Source organism: Rhipicephalus sanguineus, chromosome 6 (genome assembly GCF_013339695.2).
Source record: "Rhipicephalus sanguineus isolate Rsan-2018 chromosome 6, BIME_Rsan_1.4, whole genome shotgun sequence".
NCBI lineage: Eukaryota > Metazoa > Arthropoda > Arachnida > Ixodida > Ixodidae > Rhipicephalus > Rhipicephalus sanguineus.
In genome coordinates, this window is record NC_051181.1 from 117,319,198 (window position 1) to 117,339,273 (window position 20,076).

The 20,076-nt window shown below is 44.5% G+C and overlaps 1 protein-coding gene across 1 annotated transcript in view; it reads left to right on the forward strand.

Moving 5' to 3' along the window:
* Positions 1-20,076, forward strand: part of LOC119396248 (uncharacterized) — a 47,492-nt gene that overhangs the window by 19,240 nt on the left and 8,176 nt on the right. Inside the window, exons 7-8 of the mRNA XM_049417016.1 lie at positions 13,283-13,312; positions 19,217-19,619. Of these exons, the coding sequence (XP_049272973.1) occupies positions 13,283-13,312; positions 19,217-19,619 (433 nt within the window). The remainder of the gene's footprint in view (positions 1-13,282; positions 13,313-19,216; positions 19,620-20,076) is intronic.

A 20,076-nucleotide genomic window follows, 5' to 3' on the forward strand; every position in this document is an offset into this window, starting at 1 on the left:
GTGCGCTGCACACTCGAGTATCGATGGAAATGTTATTATGACGTAGACTAAAGCGCACCTCAAAAGACTATCGAACACCTTCAGCAGTGCAGACACAATGTGCATGCGACCTGCAAATAATCACCCTTGATAAGTGATTGCATCACTCATCACTTACACAGCAACGCGCATACCTTTAATTGGGCAACTGCAACAACCCCGCGGATGCAGGCTACTGTTGGAAATGGCACGTAGCCTGCTTCTGCAGAGCTGCTGCGGACGCCCAGCTAAAACTCTGTAATTAGTGCCTACGAAAGCAGCACACGTTGTCAGTATCCACAGCTCCATGTATATTCTTCACTGCAAGCGTCACTACGAGAATGGAGCCTGGCGTGACCGCCACCAGAGATGTGCATGTTCGTTCGAACTCAAAACTAGAAGATACGGGAGCAACGCGAGCAGTGCAACCAACGCTATGCAACCGGAGGAGACAGAGAGCAGGCGGAGGCAGCGGAAAGGCGCAGACGCTGGCGGAGAGCGCCGCGTCGGCGGCGACACGACACCCCGGCGCTCGAGCACCGGGGTATGGTGGCTAGCCTGGGGTGAGCAGGGCGAATCCGCCACGCCGACGCCGAACGGCAAACGCGCGATATGTATGGCGATATTTATGGCCTCACGGTGCTATGACAGTATGACCCACTTTTGGCTTTTTTGCTTTCTAAGAGTGTACTTCATCAGTTGATGCCATTCCTGAAATTGAATCTAAGGTAAGTCAGCAGTTTTTAAGCTTTCTTCGCTATATTACAGTCTCAAAACGTTACGGACATGTATGTATATTGCGAAAGGAACGTTCAGGACACTCGTTATGTCTGTGGAGAGAATTTTGTCATGTTTTGTCAGGTTACTAACTTTCTCACTTTGGTTTATTACGGCCTACTGAGTTGCTATCAGAATGGGTGGTAGTGTCGCGCCTTGTGCACTTTTTTTTGCATTTTTTTGCTTTGTTTACCAGCCGTTTTATAGAGCATTTCTTTTTGTCGGACGCAGCGTCAAGGTGCCGTATATTGTCACGAGCGCTTTTGTGTTAATCCTGGCTTTGCTACCACTTTTCTGTTGACCTGCAACTATATACCACCAAAGCGATAACGCAGGTATTTGGAGCAATAATATTCTACTAAGGCCGTGCTAGAAAGCATCCTGCGCCCACACGCATATGCATCTTTGCAATCGTAGTGTGTTCACGAATGTGCGACTTGCTCGCGAGCTACGCCTTTGGACGTGTGGAAGCCACAGGTTTAAAATTATTAACCAGTCAGCGCAAGGGTCTTGTTCTGACGGACGCCTTCGGCTATGAGTGCTTTCGCCACCGCTGAGTTTAATTCTGGCACAAGTGCACTCAATAAACTGACGTAGCAGACTATTTCTTGCCGAAACCTCACTGTGTGCCTGCTTGGGTACCGTCACAAGTACATAACAATATCTTGATCTTACTGATTTATTTCTTGTTTGTTCTGTTCCGCTGTATTGTATTGTTTAGCTCTAATTATATCGCTACCCAATACACTGAATTTTATGGCCCAAGGTTTCACTTTAACGTCAGCGCTCTCAAACAAGTTTTGTATTAAAAAGAATTAAATTATATCAAGTTAATCATATAAATCACATGTCTCTTGCAGCTCCCGATGGACGCAACACGTCTGAAAAATGACATTGCTGTCGGGAAGTTAAAGATCATATCTAAAGAAGCAAAGAAAAGTGATGTGTGGAATAGGTTTTGTGAAGTCGTGGATACCAGCACCCTTTCACCTTCCGGGTATGTCCAGTGTAAAAGCTGCAAGAGCTTCTTTAGTTATAATGCCAGTAAAACAGGGACATCGCATCTCATTCGACACAAATGCAAATCGGTGACTGAATGCTGTAGTATAAAATCGTTCTTCCGGAAAACAAGTCAGCTGTTCCTGCTAGTGTTAAGGAAACTATGACAAGTGCTTGTGTTCGTTGGTGCGCGAAGAACATGAGGCCTTACGATGTCGTATCTGATGACGGCTTCTTGAAGCTTGCAGACCACCTGATTGCCGCGGGTGGAAGATATGGCAACATAAGTGCGAAAGGTTTGCTTCCGCATCCGACAACGGTATCTCCAAAGGTCGCCGAATTGGTGAGCACTCTACGTGAAGAAATGAAGCCTTCTATCACAGCTGCAGTGAAGGAAGCTCGCTGTGCGATGACCATTGACATGTGGACAGACGATTACAAAAAAAAATATCTTATTTGACTGCCACTGCTCACTATGTAGATGACAGTTGGAATTTACGTAGTGTCGTCCTGTTCACGAGCGATTTTCCAACAGCCGAGAAAAAGACTGGCGAAAACATCAAGAGAGAATTTCTTCGAAAAATCGCAAAGATGGGACTTGATGAAAGCATCATCAAGAACGTAGTCTTTGTGACTGATCAAGGTGCTAATATTATCAACGCACTTCGTTCTTACAAAAGGATCAACTGCAGCGCACACATGCTGAACACCGTTCTCCGGCATATGTTTGATGAAGCGTACCTTTCGGAACACCTGCCTGATCTCCAGAGCCACCTTCAGAAGATAAAGGCACTTGTCACCTTCCTAAAACAAAGTGGACTCACTAGTCGCTTGCCTCATGGCGTATGCCAAGAAGTAAGCACACGATGGAATTCCAAAGTAGCAATGCTGAAGTCAGTGTGCACACAGTTCGAAGAAATCGAAAATATAATTGAAGAAAGGGGGAGTTCACTGATGCACAATGTAAGTAAAGTCTTCATAAAAGACATCATTGACCTGCTGGAGCCCTTCAAAGAGGCCACAGAGAAGTTAGAACAGGACAAACAGCCGACGTTGCCTCTGGTGCTTTTGTACAACACAAAGTTACAAAAACACCTTGCAGTTGCACCTACAGACTCGCCGACAGTTGCTGCATTGAAAAGGAGAGCAACAGAATATTTGAAAAGTAAGTAGCACCTTGACGAAGCGCACACTGCTGCAACACTTCTACGTCCGCCATTTCGTCGTCAGCGTGCACTTGACGAAACAGAGCGGTGTGCAGCGTATGCATACGTCAGGGCAAAGATGCTGGATATGCCCGTATCTTCTGCCCACCATGAAAGCGACGACTGTGCATCCGCAGCAGCAAAAAGACCAAGATGGAGCTTGAAGGAAGAGTTTGAAGAGTGGCAAGACGTCGCAGAGCCACAGCAGAATGACGAATTAGACAAGTACTTCCATTGCGACGGTGCTGACCACATCACCAATGTGCTGAAATGGTGGAAGACTCACAGCAAAGAGTTCCCTAGGTTGTCTTCCCTCGCCAAAAGTATTCTTTGTATATCAGCCACAAGCGCCAGCAGTGAAAGAAATTTCAGCGCAGCTGGCTACATTTTTCAAGAGCGGAGAACGCGCCCCAAGGCAGAGTCCCTGGACAATCTTTTGTTCCTCCACAAAAACATGTAAACTTCTAGAAGCAGTGCAAATGTGCCACTTGCATTACCTTGTATGAATATAGTTCTTTGAAAGCTATGTTTTCTTTCGTACTACACTGTGTTATCTTTATTATCTTATCTTTTAATCATGATAGTGTTAGTTTTGTTTACGAGATAAAGGTGTTGGTTATTTCATTCTAAGAAAGATTGTCATGGAAAAAGCATGTGGAAATAAGATTTAAAAGTTGAATTTCACCAGGGGGCTGGTAAAGAAAATGTCTTATCTTATCAAGCCAAATGCTTGATTGGATTATTCTTATCAACATTAAATGATTGCCACCTGGCCTGGGGTGTAACATCAGTCGATAACGTTAAAATATACTGTCTATGCCAAAAACGCGCAGTTCGGGCGACTGCTAATGCTTAGCGTGTCACTCATACGCGGACTTACTTTAACGCATTTAATATACTAAAAGTTGAATATACGCATTCTGTCGCGGTCTTTCTTGTGCTTATTGTCTCGCCATAAAAACTAATAAAACTGACTTTGTCAGCTCGTTTCGATTGACCATGTTACACTACTCATGTGATACAAGAAATCAACATCCTTGGTTCCAGTTATAATGCAGCACAGGGTACGGGATTAAGTTGTTATCACTCCAAGTAGCTGCTATTTTAAGCAAATCGGCCAAACATGGCTTAACCGCTGAGACTGTGTCAATGCGTGGATTTCGCTCATTCTTATCGGGTGAAGATAAGATTTAATTTCCATGAGCGTCTAGTCACGTTTACTTGTCGCAGAATGTTATATGGTTGCTTAGCGCATGGCGTATGTCAGTGACTAACTTTACTTATATTTTTTCTTCTCAAATACTGTTTATTGTCGTATAAATGTCCCTGCCACGCGTTGAATTGTTAATTTTTTTTATATAGCAACTATCTTGGTTTACAGTAGAATCCGAGGATGTTGATTTTGCGCATTTTAGAGGAAAAAGCCGACTGTGTTGGTCTGTATTTTCTGTTTAGATTTCATCTATTTTATTGCTGCACTGATTTTTGTCTTCACATATGTTATGTGAGAGTAATATTACGTCCTTTCGTTTAATTTATTTCTTCTGTTTATTGGTGTTTGCAGTGTGTTTTCTTGAATTAATTGTAACGTCTCTTGTTTTCCTGCAGTATTATCTTCATTACGAAGTATTTGTTCAGAGCTTTGTATATCGTAATGTATAGTGATGTATCAACCAAGTAGACCCTTCTTAGTCTCTACTACACAGCTGTAAGTTTTTTCTCATGTGCATCACACATTTACATATCCTTTGTTACTTCCTGCAAATTATTATTTTGTATTGTATTCATTTGCTGCTTGTCTCCTTAGGGTGCCTGAGATTTGTTAAGCTATAGTTTTTGTGGATTTTTTTTGTCCACTTATTTCTTGGGGAGAAATAAAAGTATATTTGATCGCCGATTGCTTTATTGATTTTATTGTAGTGAAAGAATATAAAAAAAATTTTAATGGGCCCTGCAACAACTTCCTAAGTGATCATAATACGGCCTTATACTACCTTACTATCGGACACCACACACTCACAACTCTATTGCCAGCATTTCTTTTTGAACCCGTGGTGCGCAAGTGGAGTCACAAGTTATGCAAGAAGGGAGCACTTTCTTACTCCTTTAGTAGGAACAAGCACGCCAGAAGCCAGTGGCGGATCCAGAGGGGGGGGCGATTGGGCGATCGCCCCCCCCCCAAAGCTATAAGCCAACCCAACCCCCCCTCCCCCCCCCACTTTTCACCTCACCGAAGGCCATTTTTCAGAACGTAGAATTTTTTCAGGTGGTCGCTGTGTCCATCCCAATCCGAGACTAGGAAGCACCCCTCACACAGCCCAGCGCTTTTGTTAAGAGCGAAACAGGCTTTCTAGAAAAGATTTCTTCTGCGTCCTGCATCTTTCAAATAGGCACCGACGAGCACAAGCCTCAACTATTTTGCTAAAGCAACTGCTGCCTTTATGGAAGCGAGCTAAAGTTTCCTCCCCACTCCCAGGGCCATCAGCTCTTCAGCAAAGCGAGGGGTCTTCAATTCTCCCATCTTTTTCTCCGAGACAGGAGTCTGTTCTGTGTCATTCAAACTGGCATCTTTCGTCCCACCACGGCCGGGCTAGACTGCACGTGCGTGCTTGAGCGCGCACGTGCAGTCTAGCCCGGCCGTGGTCCCACAAAGCGTGCAGAACAAGTTACCTTTTAGTCAACCTTCAGCGGCTGGTCCAAAAAAAAAAAAAAAAAAAGAAGGAAGGCAAGGCAGTGGTGCTGTGAATTATATTCGCACGAAGTACCGAGCAAGCCTCCGAGAGCACGTGCGCGGGGTATAATCGAGCGCGACTCCGAAAGCTCCGTTTGACCGTCCTTAGGCTGCGGAGATAGAAAGGGCATTTTCTGGCAAACACGACCGGCCAGAAAAAAAGGCAATGGGGAGGAGGGGGCGGGGTAACAAAGGGAGGCTTACTCCGAAACTACGTTCAAGGAATACATAGAGCTCGCCGTTGTGGGAATACCCATTTATCGAGCAGGTGGCCTGCCCCTTCCCCTCTTTCACCCTCCTCTTACCAACAACACTGATACGTGTTCCCCAATGTTTAGCGGAAATATGCGTTTTCTTCTTCATCAACCAATATGTTCATTCATTAAGTGGCAGCGCCAACCCAAGACAATGAACGAGAATGGAATGCAAGGGACCAGACAAGCGCCGACCTCGTTGCTCAGTTTACTGCGGAAAGGCAGTTACATGAATATGCAAACTCTAGTAGCGCACGTGAGCAAGGCCATACAAAAAAAAGGTATCACATTGTACAACCAATTTGCAAAATAAAGTATTTTGTCTACAAAAACCACAAAATAATCACGTGACCACTGCCACGGGAAAATTCTTCGATAGTAAGCTTTACGGCTCGCTTACGCAGTTATCTGAACGTCTCCTGATATGTAAGGCTTCTGTTATATTACGTGCAATTTTGTTTCTGTAAGCAAAGAACATCTTTGAATCAGGCCAAACTGGCTCACAATTTGACACTCTTTTGCAATGATCAGCTAAGTGTGAGTAATTAATTATTTTTGCCTGGTGGTTGTCCATGCTGTTTCAACCGGCTGTTATTATACCAGCCGGTCTAAACGATGTAAACATTATCGTAAGTTGGTGGCTACATGTAAACTACATCCAGCTGAATATCTTTTGTTTTAAGACGCACAATTTTCGTTGTTTCTTTTGTCGTTTTTTTATCGCCCGCACGGCAGATTCGTTTAAAGGTATCGGGGGCATTAAAAACAAACGTTAATGCCGAAACGGCTGCTTGCGTGCTTAACTCCGTGGAAAATGAGATGTATACATTTGGTTACTAACGTGAAGTTTTAAAGTTGAGCAACGCCCCCCCCCTCCCCCCCCCCCCCCCCCCCAACAACCAACCGCCCCCCCCAAAGCAAGCGCCTGGATCCGCCCCTGCCAGAAGCGACACAGAAGGTGTATTGTGCTGAAGGTTAAGGGGTGGGGGGCATAACGGTGGCAAGCGCGTTTTTGGAGCGGTGAGTTTATTTATTAACTTTAAAGGAAAAGTGTTCTAACAGTTATTAACCGTGGTGCACGCTAGGCTTTACAATCACCTTGCTAATCCTTTCCGTTTGATTTCTCGAGTATCTGTTAAAGCGGCCTCAATAATGCGCCGTAAGTCACGCAGAATAGCTGACAAGGAACTCAAACAAAACCTCAGAAAAACCATGTAAAATGCAGCTGCTGTTTGTTCATGTAACATCTCAAATACATGGGGCAAGATCGTTTTCAATCATATTCGCGATTCTTTGAAATAGCTACTGCAATCGGCGCTCCCCACCAGCCGAGTGTTCTCCTCATGACGTGCAGCCCATCGATAACGGGCTGCACCTCGTGAGTCTATGGGTATCTGCCGTTATTTCGCAAGAGGGTTACGGGCCTAATTAACCGGAAGTATACACAGTACCAGTGAAAGTCGTGACACTGGAAGTTCCTAAATTAATCTCTAGAAATTATCTTGTGTGCGGCAGGCATCTTCACACAATAACCGAAGGTTGGACAGTGCCTCCTTTACACTCAAGGCATAACTAGCTGAAACAGGCCGGGCCGGGTCGGGCCGGGCCCAAACCTTTCGCGCCTGGGCCGGGTACGGGCCACATTTAAGAACACCGGGCCGGGCTCAGGCGGGCCGGAGCATGGAGTTTTCGGGCCGGGCCGGGCCCGGGCCGGAAAAATCGGCCCGTGCAGTGCTCTAGCCTGTGGTAAAAGCAGCGCACAAGCACTTCCGGCACTCCCGTGCTATGGTTGTTCTAAAGTATGGCCAAGCACTGCAAGTACCGTTGCTCACCAGTGTTCTGCTGCGTCAGGTTGACTGACGTATAGTAGCGAAACCTAGATAACACATTTTGAAGCAGATTCAATTCGCTAAGCACCAAGCGATATCTGCTGAGGCGTCTAGCTTGCGAGGCACGTAAAAGAGAAAGCATGCACTGGCCAGTGTGCCGGTGGATTTGGATCTGATGATATGAATCGGTAAGTACTGTGTTAGTGTGTTCAGTGCGAGGCAAGTGACCCACTCAGGTCCGTAGTTCGACATAGCACGAGCTTTACTAAGGCACATGTTGCCTCATATGAACATGGGAAGAAACAAAATAAGCAGACGACCGTTGATTGAGACAGGAAGTGTACTAAGAAGGCTTACTTCGGTGTTTCCGACGTGAGATAAATTTATATCTGTTGTTTATTGAACTCGAAACTACCAATATAAACTTTACAAAGGATGCATTCGCAATCATGAAATGAGCCATTGGCCATGTCCATTTCAGTTTGGCGAGAGGAGAGCAAGCTATTTTTAACTATCCATGAAATGAAAGTGCAAATTCCGTGTGCCGTGCATTGCTGTATTTGTCTCGCATGTTCACAAGAGCCTCGTTTACTGATCTGCAGTGTTATGTGAGTCTGTTCAAAAAGTGTTGCAGGGCCCCATTGAAGTAAGTGACCATTTGAGATTATGATGATGATGATGCAAACTTTATTTCGGTCCAGAGAAGACGCAGGGGTAAACTCAAATTTTGTTGTATGTTCAAAAAGTGTTGCAGGGACCATTTGAAGTGACCATCTGAGATAAGGACAGTTTTGTTGACCGATCACAGGCATTGCTTGAAATAATTTTCTTTTTGCCCTCCTCTCCCTTCCCCCTTGCGGTGAATCTCCCGATTTCAGAAGTCCCTAGGTTGGCAGGTATGCACAGTGTCATCATGCTTAACGTAGGACATATCAAAGAAGTGTTCGTAAATTTTTTATGCACGACGGGCCTGTTCGATTCACCTACAACACTGTGAACCTGTTCACGGCAGGGTACGAGAAGTTTAGAAAGTGCACAGCTCGACTTCATTGGTCTATAGTCGAATACAACTTTAGAAGGCAGTGGCATTTCCTCCTCAAAGGCAGATGAACACAAGCCTGCACCAATGGGCGCGCACTCGGGACTGACGTCATGAGCGGGGCGGCCGCTCATGACGTCACGGACGAAGATAAGGCACACGCACACGGAGTGCCACTACGCAACTGTGATGCTGGGATTGGAAACACTTAGAAGAGAGCCCGATGAATTAGAAATATACGATGTAAGAATGGCAGACTGGGCTTGTTGGTTTAACATATTTGAAGTTTAAGGTGTGAATAAGACACGGACGAAGATAAGGAACACACACACGTCCGTGTGTGTGTTCCTTATCTTCGTCCATGTCTTATTCGCGCCTTAAACTTCAAATATAGTTGTGATGTGACACTAGAAATGAAAGCCAATGTATTGACACAGTGCGGCCCTTATGTGTTGTCCATTATGCCATCCACGGGACATTGAGAGGCTGCAAACTGCATGCGCAGTTGGTTTCTGAGGGGTTTTCTTTATTTACTTATATTGCAAAACATGGTAAGGTAGGCTATGTAAGCGCCGGCTATCCCATCATCATGATATTAATATTGAAAAAAGCACACAGAAGCAAGAAAAACAAGAAAGAATAAAATAATAAGAAAAGGAGAAAAATAATCATAAGCTCTATGTGCACGTACGATCTCTGGCATACAAAGAACACATCTAAGAAAAGAGTCCGATACACACAAGGTGATCGCACATGATCAAGTTACTGCGGGTAGAGTCTGTACAGATATTTTAGAGGCGAAGCAGCTTATGGCGGGGGCTTTGTCCGTCCCTCCCTCCCGCGTCCTTCGGCGTCCACCCCCCAGTGCGCATGCGCGTCCGCTCCCCCTCTCTCTCCTCTAGAAATCCTTTACTCTACGGAGCAGCACGCACGACCCCTCTCTCCTCTCCTACGCTCCCCCCTTCTCTCTACTCTAGGAATCCTCTAATCTACGGAGCGGCACGCGCAATAGGTGGTGCGACAGCTGCATACTCCGCTGGGGGCTGCACGGTAGTTCCACTGTATAAAATGAGGGAGCGCGCACGCCTCATTCTCTCCTGCGCAATGCCGTGATGAGCGCCAACATCAACGCCGCTGCCAGTGTCAGAGTTAGCGCCAGCAAAAGCGCAAGCGTCAGCGCCAGTGTCAATGTCAGCGCTGACACTGGCGCTGACACTGGCTCCCCGCTGCTTCGCTTCCGCACATGGTTCCCTTTAGTGGGAGATGGCGTAATCTTACATGCAATCACATATAACATGACTATGACATGTTCATTAACAATACAATTTGATGGAGAAGCAACGGTGGAAATTACAAGCTGCTCATTAAACTTGTGTCCATTAAAAAAATCAAGTAGAGCTCTCCCTGCGCGTCTTTGATTGTTAGGGTGTGGCCACAGTCCAAGCACTTTGCTAATTGTGCGTGGTCGCTTATCGAGGCTGTTCAGCCGATCACTCAATCGAATGCACTGTTCTTCGTATTGTGGGCATTCTCTAATGACATGCTCCTCTGACGCATCGGGATTATCACAGTGGTCGAACTGCGGGAACTCTCTTTTGATGCGGCTCAATAACCGAGGCGTGTATATTCAACATTTAATCACAGACGATGCCAAAGTGTGTCAACAACACGGTGTTCTCTGATGTCCATGTCCTCTGCTACGCTACTACAAAGCTTAAGAAATTACCTACTATTAGCAAGCCCTCATAGCCACCCTTATTGGCTGTTCAAGTCAACAGCTCATGACCTCATGATGATGATGATAATGATGAGCTTTCAAATTTAGTTGAAATATAGGTTTTCATCACTCCTAGATGTCTTCATGATGGTTCCTTAAATTGTAGCTGTTTTAAGCGGAAGCTTAAATTTTTTAAATTCAGGGGCGTCTAAACATTGTGCTTGTAAAGATTTGTGTGTTATTATAAATCTTATTAGCGTATGCAAAATTGTTATTTCTTAGAAATTGCGTTATGTTATTATCTTTTTATTCATTTACTTGTGTCAAATTTATGCTTGTTATTCTTTTGCACAAACTTTATGTATGACCTTGTGTTCTGTGCGGCCTCACTGTTAGAGCAATGTATGGATGACAAGGCCTCGTTCAGGCAATGTTCTGCCCATGGAGCAAGAATTCTTGAGAAGGCGAAAGCGCACTCGCTCAGGCTTCCGAATGAAGTCACGGAATCGGGCACAGCACTGTCTGTCGTGAGAGTCCGCTTGCGGAGAAGGAAAAACGCACGTGTCACACTCTCCGACGAAGCTCACCGGTTCAAGGCCATTTGGCGCCGATTTGCCGTTCGCGCTTTACGCCCAAGTGGGTGTGCTTCTTGTGCATTCTTGCTGGCTCCATATTTTTCGCTAAATTAACGAAAAAATGGCGTCACATACAGGAAAATTACCTAAGTGATATATCTTGTACGACATGAAATCTATAATTTTTGATAACGTGAACTCAATAGGTTAGGTGTAATTTTTAAGGAGAAAGCCTTAGATGCCTCATTAAAAGCAAAAATTGACCATCAGCGTCGGCGTCCCGTGCCAGCGGCGTCAGCATGAGTGATGTAGAAAGTCATAATCACGTGATGACATCACCACATGACATTATCATGACATCACCGATCGTCAAAATTTGTGTCTTCATGATGACGTCACATCGCTTTGCCATCCGCAATCAGGTGGGCCAATCACAGATGCACCAGGTGAGGTGCAGAAAGCTTGCAATGCCTCCGATCCTGGAGTCAGTGCAAAACCACGTCAGGTGCAGAAAGCTTTTGCATGGGGGTGAGGCAGGACAGACACATCAACTGAAGAAAAAGAGAAGGAGGTGGCTTTTGCCTTCGAGTCGTCTTAGTCTAATGCATAAGGTACCCTGTGAGTTTTTTCAATGAATGATGGGACTTACTCTCCGAGAAGTGCTTCCCGCAAACGTTGTCACTGAGGCGTGAGCCCTCAATCTTTCCTTGGTATGGCACTAGCCCACGCTTCCAACCTCACCGAGTCACTAGAAACTTTGAAGGTAATTACCTTCTCCTTGCAGGATGCGTACCCACTGTGGCAGTTTGACACGACACATTTCTGCCCGATTCTAAAGGAGCACTGGTGGAAATCTGCAAAGTGCTCTTCTTTGTTCACGGGGCAGTGCTTCTTTCTCCGTGCCTTTGTTGCGGTGGGAAAAGCGCTCACACAGATGAGAAGTCAGCACCGCCAGCACAACGCGAAAGCCGCTGAGTGAGCTAAAGAGACAGAAAGCCTGCAAATCGTGAACGAACGTGCAACAGCTTGCTCGCACGAATTGAGAACTTTCCCTCCCAAGGCCACCTACGGAAGCGTGCGCACAACATGCGAGCGAAGAGCGAGGGGCCCATGCATGCGGCAGGCGTCGTCTGCTCAGGGACCAAAACTAGCAGCTCGTTTCAAGCGCTGTATGGTGTGTAATTTGGGTGGTATCAGTAACTGCAGCTAAAATATCTGTCACATCTACCAATTTACGTTACAGACAGAAACCTGAGAAATTTTACAATGTACGATGCAGTATCACAATTTTTATGTGTCGCATCCATAAAGAGCATGTAAATGATGGCAACACGCCAAAATGTCATCTGTCGTGCTGCCGACGAAAACAGCATTTCTTCTGTGACGCTATTGCACTGCCCTTGCGCGCTGCGGCAGCCAAGCAATTTCTTCTCCTCAAATATTTCTTTCTCCGTGGTTCTGCCTTTAGCCTTGCCATCCAAGACTCACTCTGTGTATGAAATAAACTATCTATCTATCTACCTAAATATAGGGAGGGAAAAATATGGGGGTGGAGAAACTTTCTCGGACGTATGCACGTGCGATGTCGCAAAAGTATTGCTCTGTTATATTGTACCCATTTATAGAAACCAAAATTAAATCATATTCTGCGTAAGAGAGCTGTGAAATAAAGCTTAGTGAAAAAAAAAAATGAAATTGCTCCTGTTGCTCGGGCACGCGTGGGACAAGGCTGAAACCGAGCGCAAGGATAATGCACGAATTTGGTGTATTTCTCAGTTATTGCAGTAAAACATCGCCAATTGCTGTGAACGCAACATAACTCTACGCTGAATGATAGTATACAGTAACCGCGAAGTCCAACATAACCTAACGGGCCCGTATTAGTGATATTTTATTTGAAAAATAAGATTGCATAGCATTTATAAGTCATTACTTGTTTGAATATTCGAATTTGTCCACATATTGGCCCCTTTAATCACATATTCAGCCGTGGCGGTATATTTGAGAAAATTCGATTACGTATTTTTCTAATCGAATATGCTTTGAATAAGGAAAATATTGTATTTGTAGTCGAAATTTTGAATAGTCGCACACCCCTAGTTGTGACACATTGAAAACTTGTCTTCTCTGTCTTTCAGAGTACCATCAAGGACTAGAGGAACAATACGGTACGTATGTTTTTTATACACTGACATATGCCATATATCTCGTGAATTGAAGCTACAGATATCCCCAACTCCTCTGGCTTCTCTAGTTCACCATCATATTTGGCACAGAGGGGTGGCATTTTGTAATGGGTGCATTATTTGCCTGTTCCATTTAGAACAAGCAATAAGCTTATTTCTAGGGGTGTGCGAATATTCGAAATTTCGAATATTTTTCGAATAGTGTTTGCTATTCGATTCGATTTGCACTGGAATTTTACTATTCGAACTATTCGAACTTCCCAAAAACAAAGACAGTCAACGTCCGATTGAAAGTGACCCCTTCAAATTTTCAATATGCTTCACCTCTTTACACTATCGCATTGCGGCAAAGCTGCCTTTGAAGCTCCGTTACGGTCGAACTTTGCCGAGACAGTCAACGTCCGAATAGAAGTGGTCCCTAGATTTTCAATATGCTTCACCTCGTCACACTCCAATATTGCGGCAAAGCTGCCTTTCAAGCTCCGTTACGGTCGCAAATGTACTCGCTCAAGAAAACGCTGGTCCCAACATGGAGATGAAAGATGTGGCAGAGGTGGGGGCTCAATTAATGCTGTTTTGGACCTAAAATTTGAGCAGGAAGTCCAAAAAAATCGGAAGCCGAAGCTTTTTAGCATCCAAAATTTCAGATGTTCTTATATATCGACGTCTACGAGGCAGTTTTGGAACTCCGGACTTAAAGGGAGCACACCCTTGTCCGCCACATCAGTTGGGCCTCCACAGAAGTTGAAAGAGGAGGAGAGGCTGAGGAAATGGGCATCTTTGCCTGTCATGTGTAAAGTGTTGTCGGCAACACTTTGGTTGCACCAAATCATGTACATAAATACAATTCAGCCTCTACATTGCCTCATTCTTGATAAGACAACTATGAAACACCACCCTGCCAGTGCTTCATCAACCTAGTGAAAAGAAACACTTTCATGTTGCTATCTCATAAGGATATGCTTAGGAATCCTCTCTTTTTTTTCTGCAATTTCGCTTCGAAGTATTCGAAAAATATTCGAGAAATATTCGAAAAATATTCGATTCGATTCGCACTCACACTTCAATATTCGAATTTGCTTCACACCCAAAATTTTGCTATTCGCACAGCTCTACTTATTTCCCCTTATGGAAATGCGAAGCAGCAAGCATGAACATTAAAGGAACACAACTGTACCTGCTGTGGTGACTTAGTCTTGACCTGTTGGCATTACTAAGCCAAGGGCACGTGTTCGGTACTTGGCCATGGCGACACATTTCAGTGGAGGCGTATTACAAAAAGCGCCCATGGTAGGGTGCTGTTGGTAGGGTGCATGATCCTGAACCACCCCTCGGCCTTGTGGAAGAAACACATTCTACAAACAGCAAGCACTGCTCTGAACAGCTCACCACATTTTGTAAGTGTGCATGACACGTAGAGTTTATAAGTGGAGCAAGCGATGCAATAATTGCAACGCCCACTACTGTGTTGTGAAGGAAAAAAATTGTAGCGCAAAGCAGCACACGGACAGACAAAGAGGACGGGAGTGGCGCTAACTTCCAACTGTGTTTATTGAAGAAACGTACGTACATATATTAGCAACACAAGAGCAGCAAGGGCATGACACTCGTGATAATCAGGCAAAAAACTAAGCGGGAAATCGTATCTATAAGCATTGTGAGCAGGAAATCATATTTGGCAAACATTGCATAACAAGAAAGCTCCATGACTTTGGCAGTTGCACGCGTGTTCTACAGATTGCTATTTTGAAACTGCTAGATGAAGGAAAAAGGACCCAAGAATAAGCAACAAAAAACTTGCAGATTGTTCAAAAGATTGGTTCTTACATGGCGATAACAATGGTTCTGGATGAACAAAAACTAGGAAACAATGAGTCATACATAAAAGCGATGCTTCAGTATACGTCACAGACGAAGTAGTCCGAGCATAACCAATCAGGAAAGCCAAAAAAAAAAAACAAACAAGAAAACATTTTTTTTCTTTTTTCTCAAACAGGAGCGCATGTGCTTCTGTAAGCAGATATGTAATGAGAAAACCACAACAAAACTTGAAGGTCCAATGGGGTGCGTCTACTGTGGTTGTCTGTGGAGCGAGCTATGCGGAGGCCACTGCATCACCCACTACTCTAGAATTCACTGCAGGTGCTATTCGCAGCCGCCAAGAATGCTTTCATTGGCCCTTATCCTGTTCAGGTGTAAATTATGATAGACTGTTTTCAAATATGTCAAATTCTCATTATTTCAGGTCCCTCAATATTATATTTCAAGGAAGAAAAGGAGGTAATATGTTGTTTTGTGAAAGTTCCAGTAATTAATCGTAATTAGGTAGTAAGTAAATATCTCTCCTGCTGTCAGTCACGCTTCATTGTTTCATAGAAAGAATCGAATAATGCGTGAAATGCATGCGCGATTTGTTTTTGGTTATATATTTTTTGAACGAAGAAAACTAATGCTTCAGACATCATTGCTCCTGGGACGCACCATGTATAATAACCCTTCATACATTGTAGTGTCTTCACCAAAGTGATCGGCTGCAGTCTTGCACAGCACATTGAGGTCAAGTGAAGGCACATTGACTATGCAGGAGGTTCAGTTCAGCCTATGTGCAATGTGTTTAGTGGCCTAGTGTTCACTCACCAAAGATGTAACGAATGAGCTGTGTCTACAGTTGATTCCTTTTGCAGTCTCAGAAGTGGTTGCTTCGATGCTGCGGCGGTAAATGCTAACTGACCAGCAAAATGTCAACAAAATTACAGTAGCACAAAGTTGTGGTTCAAAGCATACTCACGCAAAGTCTTTGGATGAATTCTTGGAGTTTGTATTTTAGGGCTAGTTAGGAGCGGTTATTGGGACCATAGCTCTTGTCGTCATTCTTGACCGTATCACTACAGCACTAGCAATAAAATATTGTGTGAAGCTTATTTCTTTTTTTAGATAACTGTTTAACCCAGTAGTTATGCTATGAATTCTTGGTTCCTTGAAACTATGAGTGATTATTTTACCCTTTGATTTAACAAACTCAAAATGTGCGAAGTGCAGCACAGCATTGGATGTGAAGCAGGAGAATAGTATTTTCTTCATTTAGACCTGTCATTTAGGCCGGTCTTGCAATACCAGACGTCGCTAGCAGTGCATACCCACTATGACTGGTGTATGGCATCTCGGCGAAAACGTAAGGGCAAAGCTGGATCCCCTCCATTTACACGCGAGGCGTGCAGTTTTTAACAGCTTTTGACAACATGGTCACTGTATGGGCTCCAACCGCTGTATCACCATCACATTGTTGATTCTGATACCACATGACTGCCAACTTTCGTTTCCGTTGTGTGAAGGACCCTTTGCTTCACATCTGACCATGCGAGGCTCAGGAGGTCTATTTTTAGAGAGTCTCATAAAACTCGCCCCTGGTCTAGTGGTTATGGTGCTCGACTGCTGACCCGAAGGTCGCGGGATCGAATCTAAGCCGCTACAGCCTCATTTTCGGTGGAGGCGAAAATGCTTGAGGCCTGTCTACTTCGATTTAGGTGCACGTTAAAGAACCCCAGGTGGTCGAAATTTCCAGAGCCCTCCACTACGGCGTCCCTCATAATCATATTGGGGTTTTGGAATGTAAAACCCCAGCAATTATTAGAAAGTCTCATAAAATACCCGGTAATTAATTCTTTTGCATCACTTTCGAAAAACGGATGCTCGGTATGCTTTAGTTTACGAAGTTGGCAGAAAGGCAACACAAACACTGTTTGTGTTTTTCTGTTTCTTCTCTTTTGTATGCTTGTCTGGATGCCATACTTTCTTGTACGTTCAATTCCTGCCAACTCCCTAAACTTTCATTCTAAAGTATACAGCTTGCCACAAATTGTGGCTGCACCCACAAGTGCGCTTGTGCAGTAGTGCTTAACGTGCCACTGAATAAAGCACGACTCAAACTAAGCATCAATATGATGAAAACGGCATCGTTAACCTTTGTGGCTTTCCTTTCTATGCTTGCTCCACTCATACCTCTCTGTTAACACACCTATTCGCATCCCCTATTCCATCGATAGTATGTTATCGATGACTTCAAGTTCAAATTTTGGCATTCTCTGAACGGTTCTGGACAGCTAACACCATTTAAAGGGTAATAGAGGCAGTATTTTATCAGTTTCGCTTTTGAGTTTCTTTTTTTCACTGCGGGGGGATTTTTAAAGCTTTTTCGCAGTCGGGGAGGAGAGTACTCATGGTTTTGGGTATGGCGTCGACATCGCTTGCAGGTGCTTCGCGAAAGCCGCGAATTTTGACGGATCCCGATGAATCTGAGCATAAAACTTTGGATGACGACTTCGATTAGTCAGACTTCTGTGCGAACGGTGATAGTGCGTCAAACTGCTCCTGAACACCAGCAGGTATCCGCCGGCAAGTTTCGCTCTCTCTTCGGTCTGTTTTATCGCAGTCGCACGTTGATGTAAACGTATCCGGTGCGTACTGAAGGTCACAGTCCTTACCTGCAAAGTGTCAATTTAGTTCGGGCAGGAGCATTTGGGGCCGGCTGCAGCAAGAGCAGAGTTCTCTCTGCAAAGGCGGCATGGAGTGGACCTTGACCTAGCGCTTCAGAGTGCCGCTTGGCAGCTTCTTGATGTTGTTTTTCACCGCAAAAGTATGCGTGCATGCATATTTTCGAAAAGCCAATGCACAGTGAGAGGGACGTATCCTGGAGGGAGGGCACTGAGGAGGAGATGCGCATGTCAAAGTCAAAGTTCGTCGGACTTCTGATGTACACGGGAATGGTCCAAGCCTCTGTGCCTGCATTGCTATTAGAGTCGACGACACATATTTCCAGGCCTTATTCCACCGTGAGTGATGCCATAGAAAACATTCAAGGTGTTGCTTGCCTTCTTGAGTGTGTCTGATCCAGAGAAGACGACCATCGCATTCCACGAGAAATTTCACCGCGTGTCTTCTCTACTGCAACACATGAACATTTCATCTGCGCTATTTTTTCAACCATGTCAGAACCTTTCCGTGGATGAGAAAATGGTGAAATTTAAAGGTCAGTCTAGTACCCGGCAGTACATGAGGGACAAAGTGGTCAAATGGGGATACGAATTATGGGTTTTGGCAGACTTGGAAATGGGGTACACTGTTCATTTCAACATAAACCCGGGAAAGCACCTCAGGGTGCCCAGCAACGACCACGAAAAATTGAAAAATACCAGAACTGCAAACTATGCTATGAAGAAAGGAAAGTTAAGCAGAAAAAAAAATTCTGTGAAACGTGCAGCCAACCTTTCTTTCACCGCGTCGAGAAACTGCTTTGCACGGTGGCATGATAGGCACTAGTGCTTATATTTTTGTATGTATGTAAATAACTTTTGTACTTACAGAGCTTATATTTGCAGTATTATTCTATAAGGGTGTTGTGTTCAAAACATATATTTCAATTTTTTTTATGTTTACTCTGTGCAGAGTAGCATTGATGTTTTTATGAACTTTTTTTCTTTTGGTCATATTTTTTCTTGTTTTCATAATTTTTTGATAACATTCGAAATAAATTTGTGGTTTGAAATTTATGCTGTTGGAAAGACCAATTATTTCTCCATCATATGATGCCCTAAACTTTAGCATCAATCAATTTCTGTGGCAGGAAAAAAATATTTACGGGACTACCCAAAAACAACCAATTTTTCCGCGGTCACGAAAGTGTTGAGCTACACTTGATCCAATCCAGATTATCCCTGAAAAGATGTAAGCTGTGCACAATAAGTTACTGGTGAGTACGATAAGCACACAAGGCATATGGCGTCTATCTTTTTCATTACTGCAGATTTTTTTTTTACTTATGTAGACTCGTGTATGTTACTGCACTCGTTCTCTGCATCTCATATGGTCTAACAGAATCACATATTTCAGATGAATTGACGAAATGCAGCGTGATTATGCTGCAGAAAGAGAAGCCACCTCCAAAAAGGCGCGGTCGCCCACCTATATACAAGAAAGTCCAGCCATTTGTATGCGCAGACAGCCAGCCCAGTAGCGAAGAAGTCACCGCTCCTCCACACCCTGTGCAACTTGAGCAGTCTTCAAGCCCCGGAAGCAAAGTACCCAAGGAGCTATCTCCCCGTGAAAGAAGAAGTATCCTGCGACGTCATTACTGGACAGCAAGATATCACCTCCTACGAGTCACCTCAAGGTTTCACAGACCAAAACGACCTGTCACGGCCCGTGAAAAAATTGCATCCGAAGCCGCCAAGTACGTCAGCAAAGAATTCCTGGACATCTTGCGTGCCGAGCTTCGTCTTCCAGCCCTAAAGAGGTACTGCAGAGTTGACATGTGTCATTCAACCATTTTAATTTCACTTGCTTTGGTTTTAAAGGGGGTACTGACAAAATTTTGCGGCTGAGATAGCCTGCAGGATCAAGTACCGTGAACATGCGTATATCATCTACCAAATCTCAACAGTGAATATAGCTTGGAAGGCAATTGATATGAATTTTGAAGTTTACGTGTGTGAGTCAGCGCTATATGCTGCACCTCGCAACATTGACGTTATCTAAAGTGACCAGAAGGTGACCCCCAACTTCTGTGACTTCACTACTACAGCCAGTCTCCGAGCTGGCACAGCTAAATGATGATTTCATAGTCACCACTGCCCCTTTGCCGCGCTTGCGCTAGCAGGCTACTACAATTCGGCGGCTGCTCGCGAGTCCGCGTTCGCGTTGAACATGTGGAAGCCCACTAAGATGATTACAGCAACCACATCGAGCAGCAC